The 12462-nt window shown below is 42.4% G+C and overlaps 1 protein-coding gene across 3 annotated transcripts in view; it reads left to right on the top strand.

Annotated features, from left to right (window-relative positions):
- The window catches only part of HEATR3 (HEAT repeat containing 3), a 34995-nt gene that overhangs the window by 1459 nt on the left and 21074 nt on the right, over positions 1-12462 (top strand). For all 3 annotated transcript variants that reach the window (XM_044987262.1, XM_044987261.1, XM_044987263.1), the window contains exons 2-4: positions 6408-6580; positions 7792-7879; positions 11668-11780. In XM_044987262.1, the coding sequence (XP_044843197.1) occupies positions 6462-6580; positions 7792-7879; positions 11668-11780 (320 nt within the window). In that variant the 5' untranslated portion in view covers positions 6408-6461. The remainder of the gene's footprint in view (positions 1-6407; positions 6581-7791; positions 7880-11667; positions 11781-12462) is intronic.

Raw genomic sequence — 12462 nt, 5'->3', positions numbered from 1 at the left:
AGTTCTCAAACTGGAGGTCGTGAGCTGTCAACCTCCACCTCCAAATCCTGCTTTGCCTCCAGCATTTATAATGGTGTTTGATATATTAAAAAGTGCTTTTTAATTTATAAGGGAGGTCGCACTCAGAGGCTTGCTATGTGAAAGGGGTCACCGGCAAAAAAAAGTTTGAGAGCCACTGCCATACAGGGAGATGGACTCCCCCACCCCCAGCCGCTCTCTTCAGAGGGGAAGGAGCTACGATGTGGGCAGTAGCTGCTGTGAGAGAGAAATGCACAGATTGCTGTCAAACATCAAGTGGTGGGTTGTCATATACTTAGTAGAGAACCATACAAGTGTAGGGCTGGAAGCGCCCTTGAGAAGTCAAGTCCAGTCTGAGGCAGAACCAAGTAAATCTAGACCATCCCTGACCAGGTGTTTGTTCAGCCTTTTCTTAAAAATCTTTGATGATGGTGATTCCACAACCTCCCTTGGAAGCCTATTCTAGAGTTTAACTACCTTTATAGTTCAAAAGTTTTTCATAATATCTAACCTAAATGTCCCTTGCTGCAGATTTCAAGCCCATTTCTTGTCCTGCTTTTAGTGAACACACAGAACAATTGATCACTGTTGTCTTTACAAAAGCGCTTAACATATTGGAAGACTGTTATTGGTCCACTCTGTCGTCTTTTCTCAAGACTAAACATGGCTAGTTTTTTTTTTAACCTTTCCTCATAGGTCAGGTTTTCTAAATCTTTTATCATTTTTGGTGCTCTCCTCTGGACTCTGTCCAGTCTGTCTGCGTCTTTTCTAAAGTGTGGTGCTCAGAATTGGACATACTACTCCAACTGAGGCCTGATCTCTGCCAAGTAGAGCAAGTACCTTCTGTACCTTACGTATGACGCTGCTGTGAATACACCCCAGAATATTAGCATTTTTTGAAACTGCATCATATTGTCAACTCATATTAACCTCCTCATCCTTTTCAGCAGTATTATGACCTAGCCCAGTGGTGCACAAATGTTTTCAGTCACCACCCCTCCTTAGCATTAATGGAATCTGTTCTCACCCCTCCCTCCATTACTGCACAACCAAGGCTTCCACAGCCATGGAGCTTGGGCCGAAGGTGGAAGTGGGGAGAGGAAGGAGTTGGGGCTAGAGGTGGAACTGGTCTGGGAGGCAGAGAAGGAATGAGGGCAGAGCTGGGTAGGAGGTGGGACTGGGGGTGGATCTGGCCTGTTAATATTAATTGTGTTGCATATTTGGTCACTATTAACCTTTTTACTGATGGTTGAAGCAAAACCTTAACTGCCTGGATGTCATCCATTATTATTAGCTCTCCTTCCCCATTAAGTAGAGGACCTACGTTTTCCTTCATCTTTCTCTTACTCCTAATGTATTTAAAGAACCTCTGATAATGTTTTAAATCCCTTGCTAGGTGTAACTCATTTTGTGCTTTAGCCGTTCTGATTTTGTCCCTACATGCTTGTGGTGTTCTTTTTTTTTTTTTCTCCTCCTTAGCAATTTGTTCATGTTTCCACTCTTTGTAGGATTTCTTTTTAATTTTCAGGTCATCAAAGAGCTTGTGATACAGTCATATTGGCCTTTTACTAGTCTTCCTATCTTTCCTTTGCAATGGGATAGTTTGCAGCTGTGCCTTTAATATTGTCTCCTGAATATTGTCAGCTCTCCTGAACTCCTTTTTCTCTTAGATTTTCTTCTCGGGGGACCTTAGCTACTAGTTCTCTGAGTCTTTTTGAAATCCATTGTCCTTATTCCACTGCTTTCACTCCTTCCTTTCTTAGAATCATGAAATCTGTCATTTCATGGTCACTTTCACCCAAATTGTTTTCCACCTTCAGTTTCATTACCAGTTCCTCCTATTGGTCAGAATCCATCAAAAATGGCAGTCCCCCTGGTTACTTCCTCCACTTTCTTAAACAAAAAGTTGTCCCCAGTATATTCTAAGAACTTACTGGAAATTTTGTGTTTTGACGAATTTCTTTTCCAACAGATGTCTAGCTAACTAAAATAATCCATTATTACCAGGTTTTGTGTATTGGATATTTCTATTGTTTGTTGTAGAAATGCTTCATTCAATTCCTCTTCTTGATTTGGTGGTCTGGAGTAGCCCCTCCCATGACATCACCCCTATTTTTTATCCATTTTCTCTTTCCCCAGATACTTTCCACTGGTCTGGCTCTCACCCCCTGGAACTCAAAACAAGTCTATATATTCTTCATGTATAACACAACACCACCTCCTCCTTTACCCTGCTTGTCCTTCCTGAACAAGCTATACCCTTCTATACCAGTATTCCAGTCATGAGACTTATCCCTCTAAGTCTCAGTGATGCCAGCTAAGGCATAGTTGAGCTTATGTACTCCTATTTCCCCTTCTTCCTGTTTGTTTTCCATACCTCTTGAATTTGTGTATAAATATCTAATATGTTGAGCAGATTTGTCCACTAATTTCCCTCTTGTTGCTCCTATGGCAATTGTAATTTTCTGTTTCTCTCCCTCACCCCCCAACAACTAGTACTCTGTTAAGGTCATCTTTTTTTATGCTTACCTGTGAGCGTTTATCCCCTGCCCCTTTTGCATGTAGTTTAAACCCTTCCTTGCTAGGTTGGCGAGTTGGTGCATGAAGATGCGCTTTCCCTTCTTGGTCAGGTGGACCCCATCTCTTCCCAGCAGACCTCCTTCCCAGAACAGCATCCTGTGGTTGAGGAAACCAAAGCCCTCCTGTCAACACCATCTATGAAGCCATGGATTCACCTCCAGGATGTGCATGTTCCTCCCTTACCCTCAATCAGGAGGATAAATGAAAATACAGCCTGCACTTCTGATTCCTTCACCCTCCCTCCCAGAGCCCTGTAGTCATTGTTGAACTTTTCAGGGTCATACCTGTCAGTATCATTGGTGGCCATGCGGATGAGCCGCCTGGAGTAGTGGTCAGAGGGACAGATGAGCCTTGGCAGCCTTTCTGTAATGTCTCAGATGCAAGTTGTAGGTAGGCAGCACACCTCTCAGGACATCATGTCAGGTCTGCAGTTGGATGCCTCTGTCCACTTCAGAAGAGAGTCTCTGACTACCAGAACCCTGTGCTGCCTCCTCTTGTGTGCGGTGGTCGTGAGCCTTCCAGCTTGGGGGCAGGTGGCTCCTCCTCAGCCATTGAAGTCTGCTCCTCTCCTCCTGTTGCTAATAATGCATACTGGTACTTTACCTTGATGAATGGGGGACCTGGCTGAGGGCGGAACACAGTCTGTGGCCTGAGGTGGCAGGCAGCCAGTTCTCCTTCTCTGATGCAGTCGTCGTCTGTAGTTGGCTAGCATCCTCTATCTCGGATGTTTCCATGTGCATCCTGTCAATAAAGTCCTTATGCTCTTGGATGCTGTGCAGACAAGCTGCTTCATCCTGCAGCTCTCTTACCTGTTTCCTGAAAGACTCAATCAACAGACACCTCTCACAGCAGGTGGGAATGTGCAAGCTGCGTTCTCAGCACGTCAAGACCAGGGCTTGGGCGGAAGCCTTCAGGGTCCGGTTGTCTGGCGAGGGCCCCATAGGTGCAGATAGAAGAAAATCTAGCTATGGTATTGGCAACCCATTATTGTCCTCCCATGGCAGGTTCTTCGTTGTAGATTATCTGCAAGTTAAGGGAACGGGGGCGGGGGGGGGGGAATGAAAACAAAACCAACAACAGAAAGGGGGGGGGGAGTGATTTGGGAAACCACAGTCCTGTTAGTTTGACCTCAATTATATGCAAGGTTTTGGAACAAATTTTGAAAGAGAGAGTAGTTAAGGACATGAGGTAAACAGTAATTGAGATAAGATGCAACATAGTTTTAAAAGGTAGATTGTGCCAGACCAACCTGATCTCCTCCTTTGAGAAGATTACAGTACTGCAATCAGTTGATCTAATCTACCTGGATTTCAATAAGGCATTTGGTACAGTTCCACATTGAGAATGGAAAGGTGGATAAGGAACTGGTTAAAGGGAAGACTACAATGGGTCATACTGAAAGGTGAACTGTCAGGCTGGAGAGAGATTACTAGTGGCGTTCTTAAGGGATCGGTTTTAGGACCTATCTTATTTAACATTTTTATTAATAACCTTGGTACAAAAAGAGGGAGTGTGTTAATAAAATTTGCAGATGACACAAAGTTGGGAGGTATTGCCAGTACAGAGGAGGATTGGGATATCATATAAGAAGATCTTGACATTGAAAACTGGAGTAATAGAAATGAGATGAAATTTAATAGTGCGAAGTGCAAGGTCATGCACCTAGGGACTAACAACAAGAATTTTTGCTATAAGCTGGGGCCTTATCAGTTGGAAGTGACAAAGGAGGAGAAAGACCTGGGTGTATTGGTTGATCATAGGATGACTGAGCTGCCAGTGTGATGCAGCTGTGAAAAAGGCTAATGCAGTCCTAAGATGCATCAGGCGTGGTTTTTCCAGTAGAGACAGAGAAGTGTTAGTACCATTATACAAGACACTGGGGAGACCTCATCTGGAATACTGTGTGCAAGTTGGGTCTCCCATTTTTAAGAAAGATTAATTCAAACTGGAACAGATGCAGAGAAGGGCTACTAAGATGATCAGAGGAATGGAAAACCTACCTTATGATCGGAGACTCAAAGAGCTTGGCTTGTGTAGCTTAAACATAAGAAGGACGATTGTGCTCTATAAATACACCAGAGGGGTAAATATCACAGAGAGGGAGGAGTTATTTAGTGCCGAGGTTGAGACAAGAACAAATGGATACAAACTGGCCATCAACAAGTTTAGGCTTGGAATTAGAGGAAGGTTTCTAACCATTAGAGCAGTGAAGTTTTGGAACGACCTCCCAAGGGGTAGTAGTGGGGGCAAAAAACATATAAAGCCTGAGCTTGGTAAGTTTGTGGAGGTGATTGTATGGTAAGGTTGCCGTCAATGGCATGTAGCTGATTTGTGACTGCTAGTAGCAGATGTCTCCAATGGCTGGTGATGGGAAACTAGATGGGGAGAGCTGTGAGTTACTACAATGAATTCTTGCCCAGGTGTCTGGCTGGCTGGCCTTGCCGATATGCTCAGAGTCTAACTGATTGCCATATTTGGGGCTGGAAAGGAGTTTCCTTACAGGTTAGATTTGCAGAGACCCTGGGTTTTTTTCGCTTTCCTCTGCAGCATGAGGCACAGGTCACTTGCAGATTTAAACAAGTGTAAAGGGTGTATTCTCTGTAACTTGAAATCTTTAAACCATGATTTGTGGACTTCAGTAACTCAGGCAGAGGTTATGAGTCTACTACAGGAGTGAGCAGGTGAGGTTTGTGACCTGTAATGTGCAAGAGGTCAGATTGGATGATCATGATGGTCCGTTCTGGCCTTAAAGTCTGAGTCTAACACTCAACCATACCTCCCTGCCTTCCTCCACTGGCAAACTTTCAGGTGCCTCCATCTCACCGGTCATCTGTTGCGCCATGTGTACCTCAGCTCTTCCCTTGAGTCTTGGTACCATTCTTGAGGAGGGAAAGAGGAGGCAACTGGACATCTGAAGTTTGACTCACTCTTTTTTCACCCTGACTATTGCTTTTCGAAAAGGGAAGGTCACACAGAGTAAATGGCCAAACTTACTCTCCCTTTGAAAGAAAAATAGTGTAGTTCAGTCTTTGACACGTAAGGCCCCCTGACCAACCCACTTCTCTGTGTTCTTCCTGTTTGCCACCAGAAGCCCTGCCTTGGGAACTAGTACGTCACTGGAGAGGGCAGGGGCAGCAATGGTGGCCAGTCTTTGGTGGGTGGCACAGCTGTGTGTCTTCCACCTCTTTCCACTTGTCTGCTGCTCCTGCTCTTTGAATAGCTGTTGTTGGCCCAGCGGGCCGTAAACCCTGTGAAAAATTGAGTCTACCTGAGCGGAGCTTTTGCCTGCAGACAGGGAGAGGAGATTGTCAAGGACTCAGCAATATCAAGAGAACATACATGAATTCCCGCCCCCCCCCCCCATAGATGTAGCCACTCGCCCATCACAACCCTTCATTTTTCACTAGTCTCATTGAAGAGGTTTGCACTTAAAACTCACGTAAACATGTTATATGAATGTGAGAAATCAAATCTGGTTTTCAATAATCAGACTTTTGGTAGTCCCTGATTACTTGAACTGATTCAGCAAATCATTGCTCCCCTTGTCTCTTGAATGCTCATTTTTCTTTTGATATGATTTTTGCCTTTCAGAGTTTAAAACCTAGGTGAAGATCTTCTGATTTTTAAAAGTCTTTATTTCTTTTAAAAATTGTTAAGTCGTCTTCCTTTACAGAAATAAGAAAACATGATAACGAAAGAGAAGACAATGCAGTGTGGTGGTGGTGGGGGAAATGACAAAGTTTGTCTCTTGCTACAGTGTAACCTTCTGGTGAACTTGCTTTCTAATCTCCCTTGTCCTATCTCTTCAGCTGCAGCATCCAAGTGCTGATGTAAGAGAGTTTGCCTGTGCCAGCATTTCCAAAATGTTGCAGCAGAAGCATGCAATCCCAGCCTTTCTGCAGAGAGATGTTGTCCGGTGTTTGGGTCCCATGTTGCTTGATCAAAGTTTAGCTGTTCGTGAGACAGCTGCAGGAGCACTCCGGTAAGTGATTAATAATGTATTATAGAAGAAGGAGTTGCTATTGGTACAGTGGAGAAGAGGAATTTCTGATAGAAGGAAACAAACTTGAATATTGTCATCTTTGGGGTTTTTTACTTTAACCCTATTATATATGTTGTTGTAATCAGAAAAGTCTTGATGTCCGAATGACTATGATCCTGATCTCACAATGAGATTCATATGGACAGATGCTCATTAACTTCAGTAAAGCACAACAAGGGTCTCATTGCAAGATCACAGCTTACCTTAGTAGTTGTTGCTACTCTGGTTCCTGCTTCTTGTGGCATGTTGTTTTCCATCTCTGTAATAGAAAGAAATACTAAGGGATAAAATTTTAAATGCTTGAAAATGTTTCATGTGGAAATCTTTGTTTTGATAATGGTTTGGGAGCAGCGGGTTAGTGAGAAGATTCAAAATAGCTAGCTTTTAGATCTGACAAAATTGTATGGGACTAACTGTACTGCACCCAGACCTACTGTTGGTTTTCTTTGTTTGCACAAAAGCATAATGTTAGTGTTTCCTTTAGAAATGTGTTTAGTAACAGTTTCCTGTAAATGTTTTGCACACACATGCTTTAAAGATTAGCTTCCAGGATATCAGAAGGAAGGGCCTGGGGATCTGTTTCCCAAAAGAAATCTTGCCATATTTTAGTAGGAATAAAATAGGCTCAGGGTACATCTACGCTGCGGGGGGAAGACTCATGACAAAGTCTGAAAGCCCAGGTCATCTGACTTGGGTTTGTGCTGCAGGACTGAAAATAGCAGTGTAGACATTTGGGCTCGGGGTTGGAGCCTGGGCTCTGAGACCTTCTCTCCTCACCAGGTCACAGAGCCCAGGCTCCAACCTGAGCCTGAACATCTACACTGCTGCTATTAGCCTCGAAACGCAAGCCTGAGTCAGTTGACCTGGGCTCTGAGACTTGCTGCCGTGCCTTTGGCTCATTGCTATGCTATCTACATAGGTCTGGTTTTTTTTAAAACTGAATTTAATATATTTTTAGATTAAGACATGTAATAGACTAAAAGCAGGTGATTCATGCAGTATCACCTTAGTAATTAAACGTTACTTAAAAAAAAAAAGTGAAGCCTGTCATAACCTCTAAATCTGTTACTGTAGAAATATTTAAATATATTTGAAATATTCAAGGCAGATAACTTTATAATATGTGATCCAAGGCATTTAACTTCTTCCAGAAATCTCAGTGCTTGTGGAGGATTTGAAGTTTGTGATGACATGGTGACTAAAGATATCATGACACCCCTTGTAGCGCTTTTGAAAGAGGTATGTTAGTTTTTTTTAATTTCTATACAATTTTTAAACTTTCCAGGTCTTTCTCTTTTCAAAACTACTGTGAAGTGTTTGTAAAATTGTTCTGAAGGAGTCAATTGATATTTAAGCAGAAATTCTGGCAAGATTAACGTATAGTGTTAGAATTGTAAATGTTTTTTTTCTATTTGTAGTAGATACAATCAAGCAGAATTAGGATATTAGCTGAAAATAAATTGCACATGTGACAATCAGCAACTAGATACCTCAAGGGGAGAACAGGGGGTTTGAACTCTAAAGAATAAGAAGTTGAATCAACTGATTATTATATGATGATGTTATACTAGACAGACATGCCAAATAAGGTCTTTTGTGAAAGGTTGTAAAGTTCTAAACTTAAAAATCATTATGAGGTATGTATACAGACTATGGTTATGAAATTATGTATTTGTGTATATGGAGAACTGTGCTCATAAACTTCAGTTCCACCTCCCAGCAGGACATTGAGCAATCAAACAGGGAGAGGCACCTCCCGAGCCAGGTGTTCACACAAAATCAGACTCAATAACCATTGCACAACCCAGGAAAAGACAATGATGGGCCATTAAAGTTAATGAAAGTGGTATTTTCCCACTTTGAATATCTGTAGTGACTGAAGAAAAAGAAAACCCTGCAAACCCTTTTAAAATGGAGGGGTTTGGAAGTGAAAGGCAACTGAGGGACAGTCTCTAGATGGGAAGCAGTCTGTGGACGCTAATGCCCCCCAGTATCTAGGGTGTATGCTGAACTGTTCAAAGGCAATAGGTAACTTGTATTAGAAAAGGGATTTTATTGAAGATGGAAATGTAAAGCCTGAGGGCAGTTCTGCGCTACAAATTTACATTGGCACAGCTGCAGCGAGCCTGGTGAAGATGCTCTAAACTGATGGGAGAGAGCTCTCCTGTCAGGTTAATAACTCCACCTCTATGAGAGGCAATAGTTATGTCAATGGGAGAAGCTCTCCTGCCGACATAGCACTGTCTACACAGGAGGATAAAGTCAGTATACCTACGTTGCTTGGGGTGTAGATTTTTCACACCCCTGAGTGACGTCGTTGTACTGAAGGAAGTGTGTGGTGTAGACCAAGGGCGAGGCTGCATCTTTGTTTGCTGGGTAGCTTGTGTATGTTTGCTTTCCTTTACTATTTCATATTTGAATCTGGGGTTTTTCTATTAAATCCACTTCTTTTGTATTTGTTTTTTACCCCCAAGCAGACCTGTTGTGCAAACTGTATGGAGTGTGTGTGCTAAAGTGAACTGATAACTAGGGGGCTTGTTTTATGCCTTCACCGGAATGGTCCAGGTGACTGGTATTTACGAACTCGGGGAGGATGGATTTGGGGAGACTCAGGACTCCAAGGGCTGTTGGAATCACCCCTCAAGGAGTGACTAAGCTGGTGGAGGCCAGGGTGAGACCTTGTGCTTGTGGGCTAGCTACTGATATCAGGGTTCTGAGCCATACAGCGTTTAAGGCACCCCAAGGTACAGGGCGGGTGGTAACAGGGCTCCTTACTCATCTGGATGATCTCCAACATGTCACAGTAGCGTAGTTGGTACAGGAGTTGCACTCCAGTATCAGTGAACTGAGGTTCACACTCCAAACACTTGCTGAACAAACCCTGGTGGATTCAAAAGTGAGGAAACAAAGTACAAGCTCACAGGTTGTTGTTTTCTTTTGTTTATTTCGGGTCAAGAGGAATAATGACGGAAAGGAGAGAATGAGAAAATCAGAGTCTTTGTATGCAGTGGATAAAAAGCAGCTTGGGAGCTTATGTTTGACATCAGAGCCATAGCAGTAGAGCATTAAGACACCCAAAGGTCAGAGGGCAGGCAGTGACTGAGCCCTTACTGGTTGGGATGATCCCCAAAATGTCACAGCTCCCTAAGGAATTGCTACTAATCACTTTTCACATAAATTATTATACAAATGGAACACTTTATTTCTATGAGAGTTTACCAAAATTATATGCAAATCTAGAGAGAGATCCCAAGCAAGGACCTGATTCTGCACACAGAGGTCCATTGAAGTTAATGGGACCCCACACAGGTATAGGGAGGGTGAATCATGCAAGCAAATCTGATTGCAGGATCTTTACAATTTTACATTGCGTGCTATGTCCACTGAGGTTCACAGTGAGTGCTGTCGTCCAAATTAATGATTGAATTTACAGTTGGCAACGTTGTTATTGTACCAGTCATAGTAAGATCAAGTGTTTCTAATACTGCTAATTGTACTATATAGTCTCCATTTGGTCCAGTGGATAAGGCCCAAGACTGGGAGTCAAGACCTGGGTTCCATCTGTCTGATGACTTTACTGTGTTTTGGACAAGCTACTTAACCTCTGTGCCTAACTTTCCCCATTTATAAAATGTGGATAATTGTCAATCCCCGTGTAGGCTGCCCTTCTGAGATTCTTTTCCAGTCCACTGAGTGCATCCCTTTTAAGTGGAAGGTCTCCACTTCCCTTTGGGATGGGATTCCACGAACCTCCGCTCTCCCATTGGGTCTCTGATTTATACCCGCTAGCTGTCAACCATATTATATAGTAAGCCCATGGGCTTGGCACCTGCAAGAGTTTTCCTCTGGGGGTTTGTGGACGGGAATAGTATGCAGTGACACAGGAACAGATTCTTGAAAACAAAGAATATTTGTTTTGCCAAAGGGTACTCAGCTCTTAGAGAAGTGGATTTAAATTAACAGAGATCTACATGAAGCAGCAAAGAATCCTGTGGCACCTTATAGACTAACAGACGTTTTGCAGCATGAGCTTTCGTGGGTGAATGCCCACTTCGTTGGATGCAAGCAGTGGAAATTTCCAGGGGCAGGTGTATATATAAGCAAGCAAGAAGCAAGCTAGAGGTAACGAGGTTAGATCAATCAGGGAGGATGAGGCCCTGTTTCAGCAGCTGAGGTGTGAAAACCAAGGGAGGAGAAACTGGTTCTGTAATTGGCAAGCCATTCACAGTTTTTGTTTAGTCCTGAGCTGATGGTGTTAAATTTTCAGATGAACTGGAGATCTACATGTACATTGTCTTACCTACACTTGGCATTCCCCTTGAGGCCCTGGGTAGATCTGATTTAGCTCTGGTGTCCCTCTCTTCTCTTTGGGCACCAAGTTATAGCATGGTTGCTGCAGGTGACTGGTATTTACGAACTTCCAGTAAGTCTCTGTGTCAGCCTGACAGCTTCCCTCAGCATAGGGGCAATCATTTAACAAAACAGTGTTTCTCCTAAATTCCAAGTCTTTCCAGTCTGGTTTCTTTAACAATACTTTTTGGTCTAAATATGCATTCAGACAGGGTGATTACACAGAGGGGCATATGACATTTATAAAAAACCAACATATTTCCCAGTTCTCCATATTAGCCATGTTTGTAAAGTGCTGTGAGATATGCAGATGACATTCTGTAAAAGTGTTTAATTATTAGCATTAATGGACATTCCAGTGTTTCTGAGAAGCATCTGGCATTGTTTTTTCTTGTGACAGTCAGACAAAAGTTTAACAAGTTTATTTGTCTATAAGAAAGTGCTTTTGAAAACGAGGGTATGTATGACAAGACATAGTACAAGGTGATTTTGTAAAGGTGTGTAATTTCTTTTCTATAGAAAGGAATAGTTGAATTCGTATATGACCCTATTTGCCATGAAGAGTTGCAGATTCACTGTAATTTCTGTCATTAAGTAGCTGTCCTGAGATCTCTGCTTTTAATTTTTTTTCTCTTGTCCAATTCTTTTCCAATTCCTTTTTGCCTATTTGGTTACAGTGCAGTGCTGGACTAGAGGCCAACGAGGTCTCCCCCATGAAATGCAAAGATACAAAGAAAAATTGTGTTGAAGACATAGCCAATGAGGCTGTTAATGTGCTGTGGAATGTATGGTAAGCTCCATTTTAATATTAACACAGATGCTTTTCTTTTGAAAAATTGTTTGACCTTATATGCCCCAGTGAAGATAAAAGCAATAATATCTGATCACTTCATTCCTGAAAGTAGTTTATATATCAACATAGTTATTCCTTTTCAAACTTGAAAAATGTATTTATATACCTTTCCCCATAAATGGCAAATAAGATAAAACATATTTTGTAAGTGAAAGATCTTGAAGCTCCAAAAAGTTATTATTTTAAAATTATTATTAATCAAACAGGTCGGACTGTGATGAAATCTGACTTCCAAGAGCTACTCAGCCTAAATCGTGATTTTGGCTTTTGTACTATATCATAGTCACTCTGTAAGTGAAGACTTTCTGCAGTTCATGGGAGAATGAAGACTACACCTCCCAAATTTCCTGTAGGACCATTCTGTAATGCAGAAGTAGGGGAACATTATATTCCAACCCGGAGACTCCAGTGCTGTCCCAGCCTCAATGGGGAATGTAGGCCCCACTTGAGTCCCTGCTGCTGGAGCCTAATGTTTTGCTACAATTAAACTACTCTCTGTGGGCTAGATCATGTGCTCAGTGAAGCCAGTAGGAGTTTTATAATTTATTTTTTTGAGTTCAGGCCTCTTGAGTTCCGGAATGCTCCAAATCATAGATTATATAAATGGGAGTCCCCTAGA

This window comes from Mauremys mutica, chromosome 14, assembly GCF_020497125.1.
Source record: "Mauremys mutica isolate MM-2020 ecotype Southern chromosome 14, ASM2049712v1, whole genome shotgun sequence".
Taxonomy (NCBI): domain Eukaryota; kingdom Metazoa; phylum Chordata; order Testudines; family Geoemydidae; genus Mauremys; species Mauremys mutica.
The sequence above is the reverse complement of the archived record's forward strand: the minus strand, read 5'-3'. Positions and strand labels throughout refer to the sequence as shown.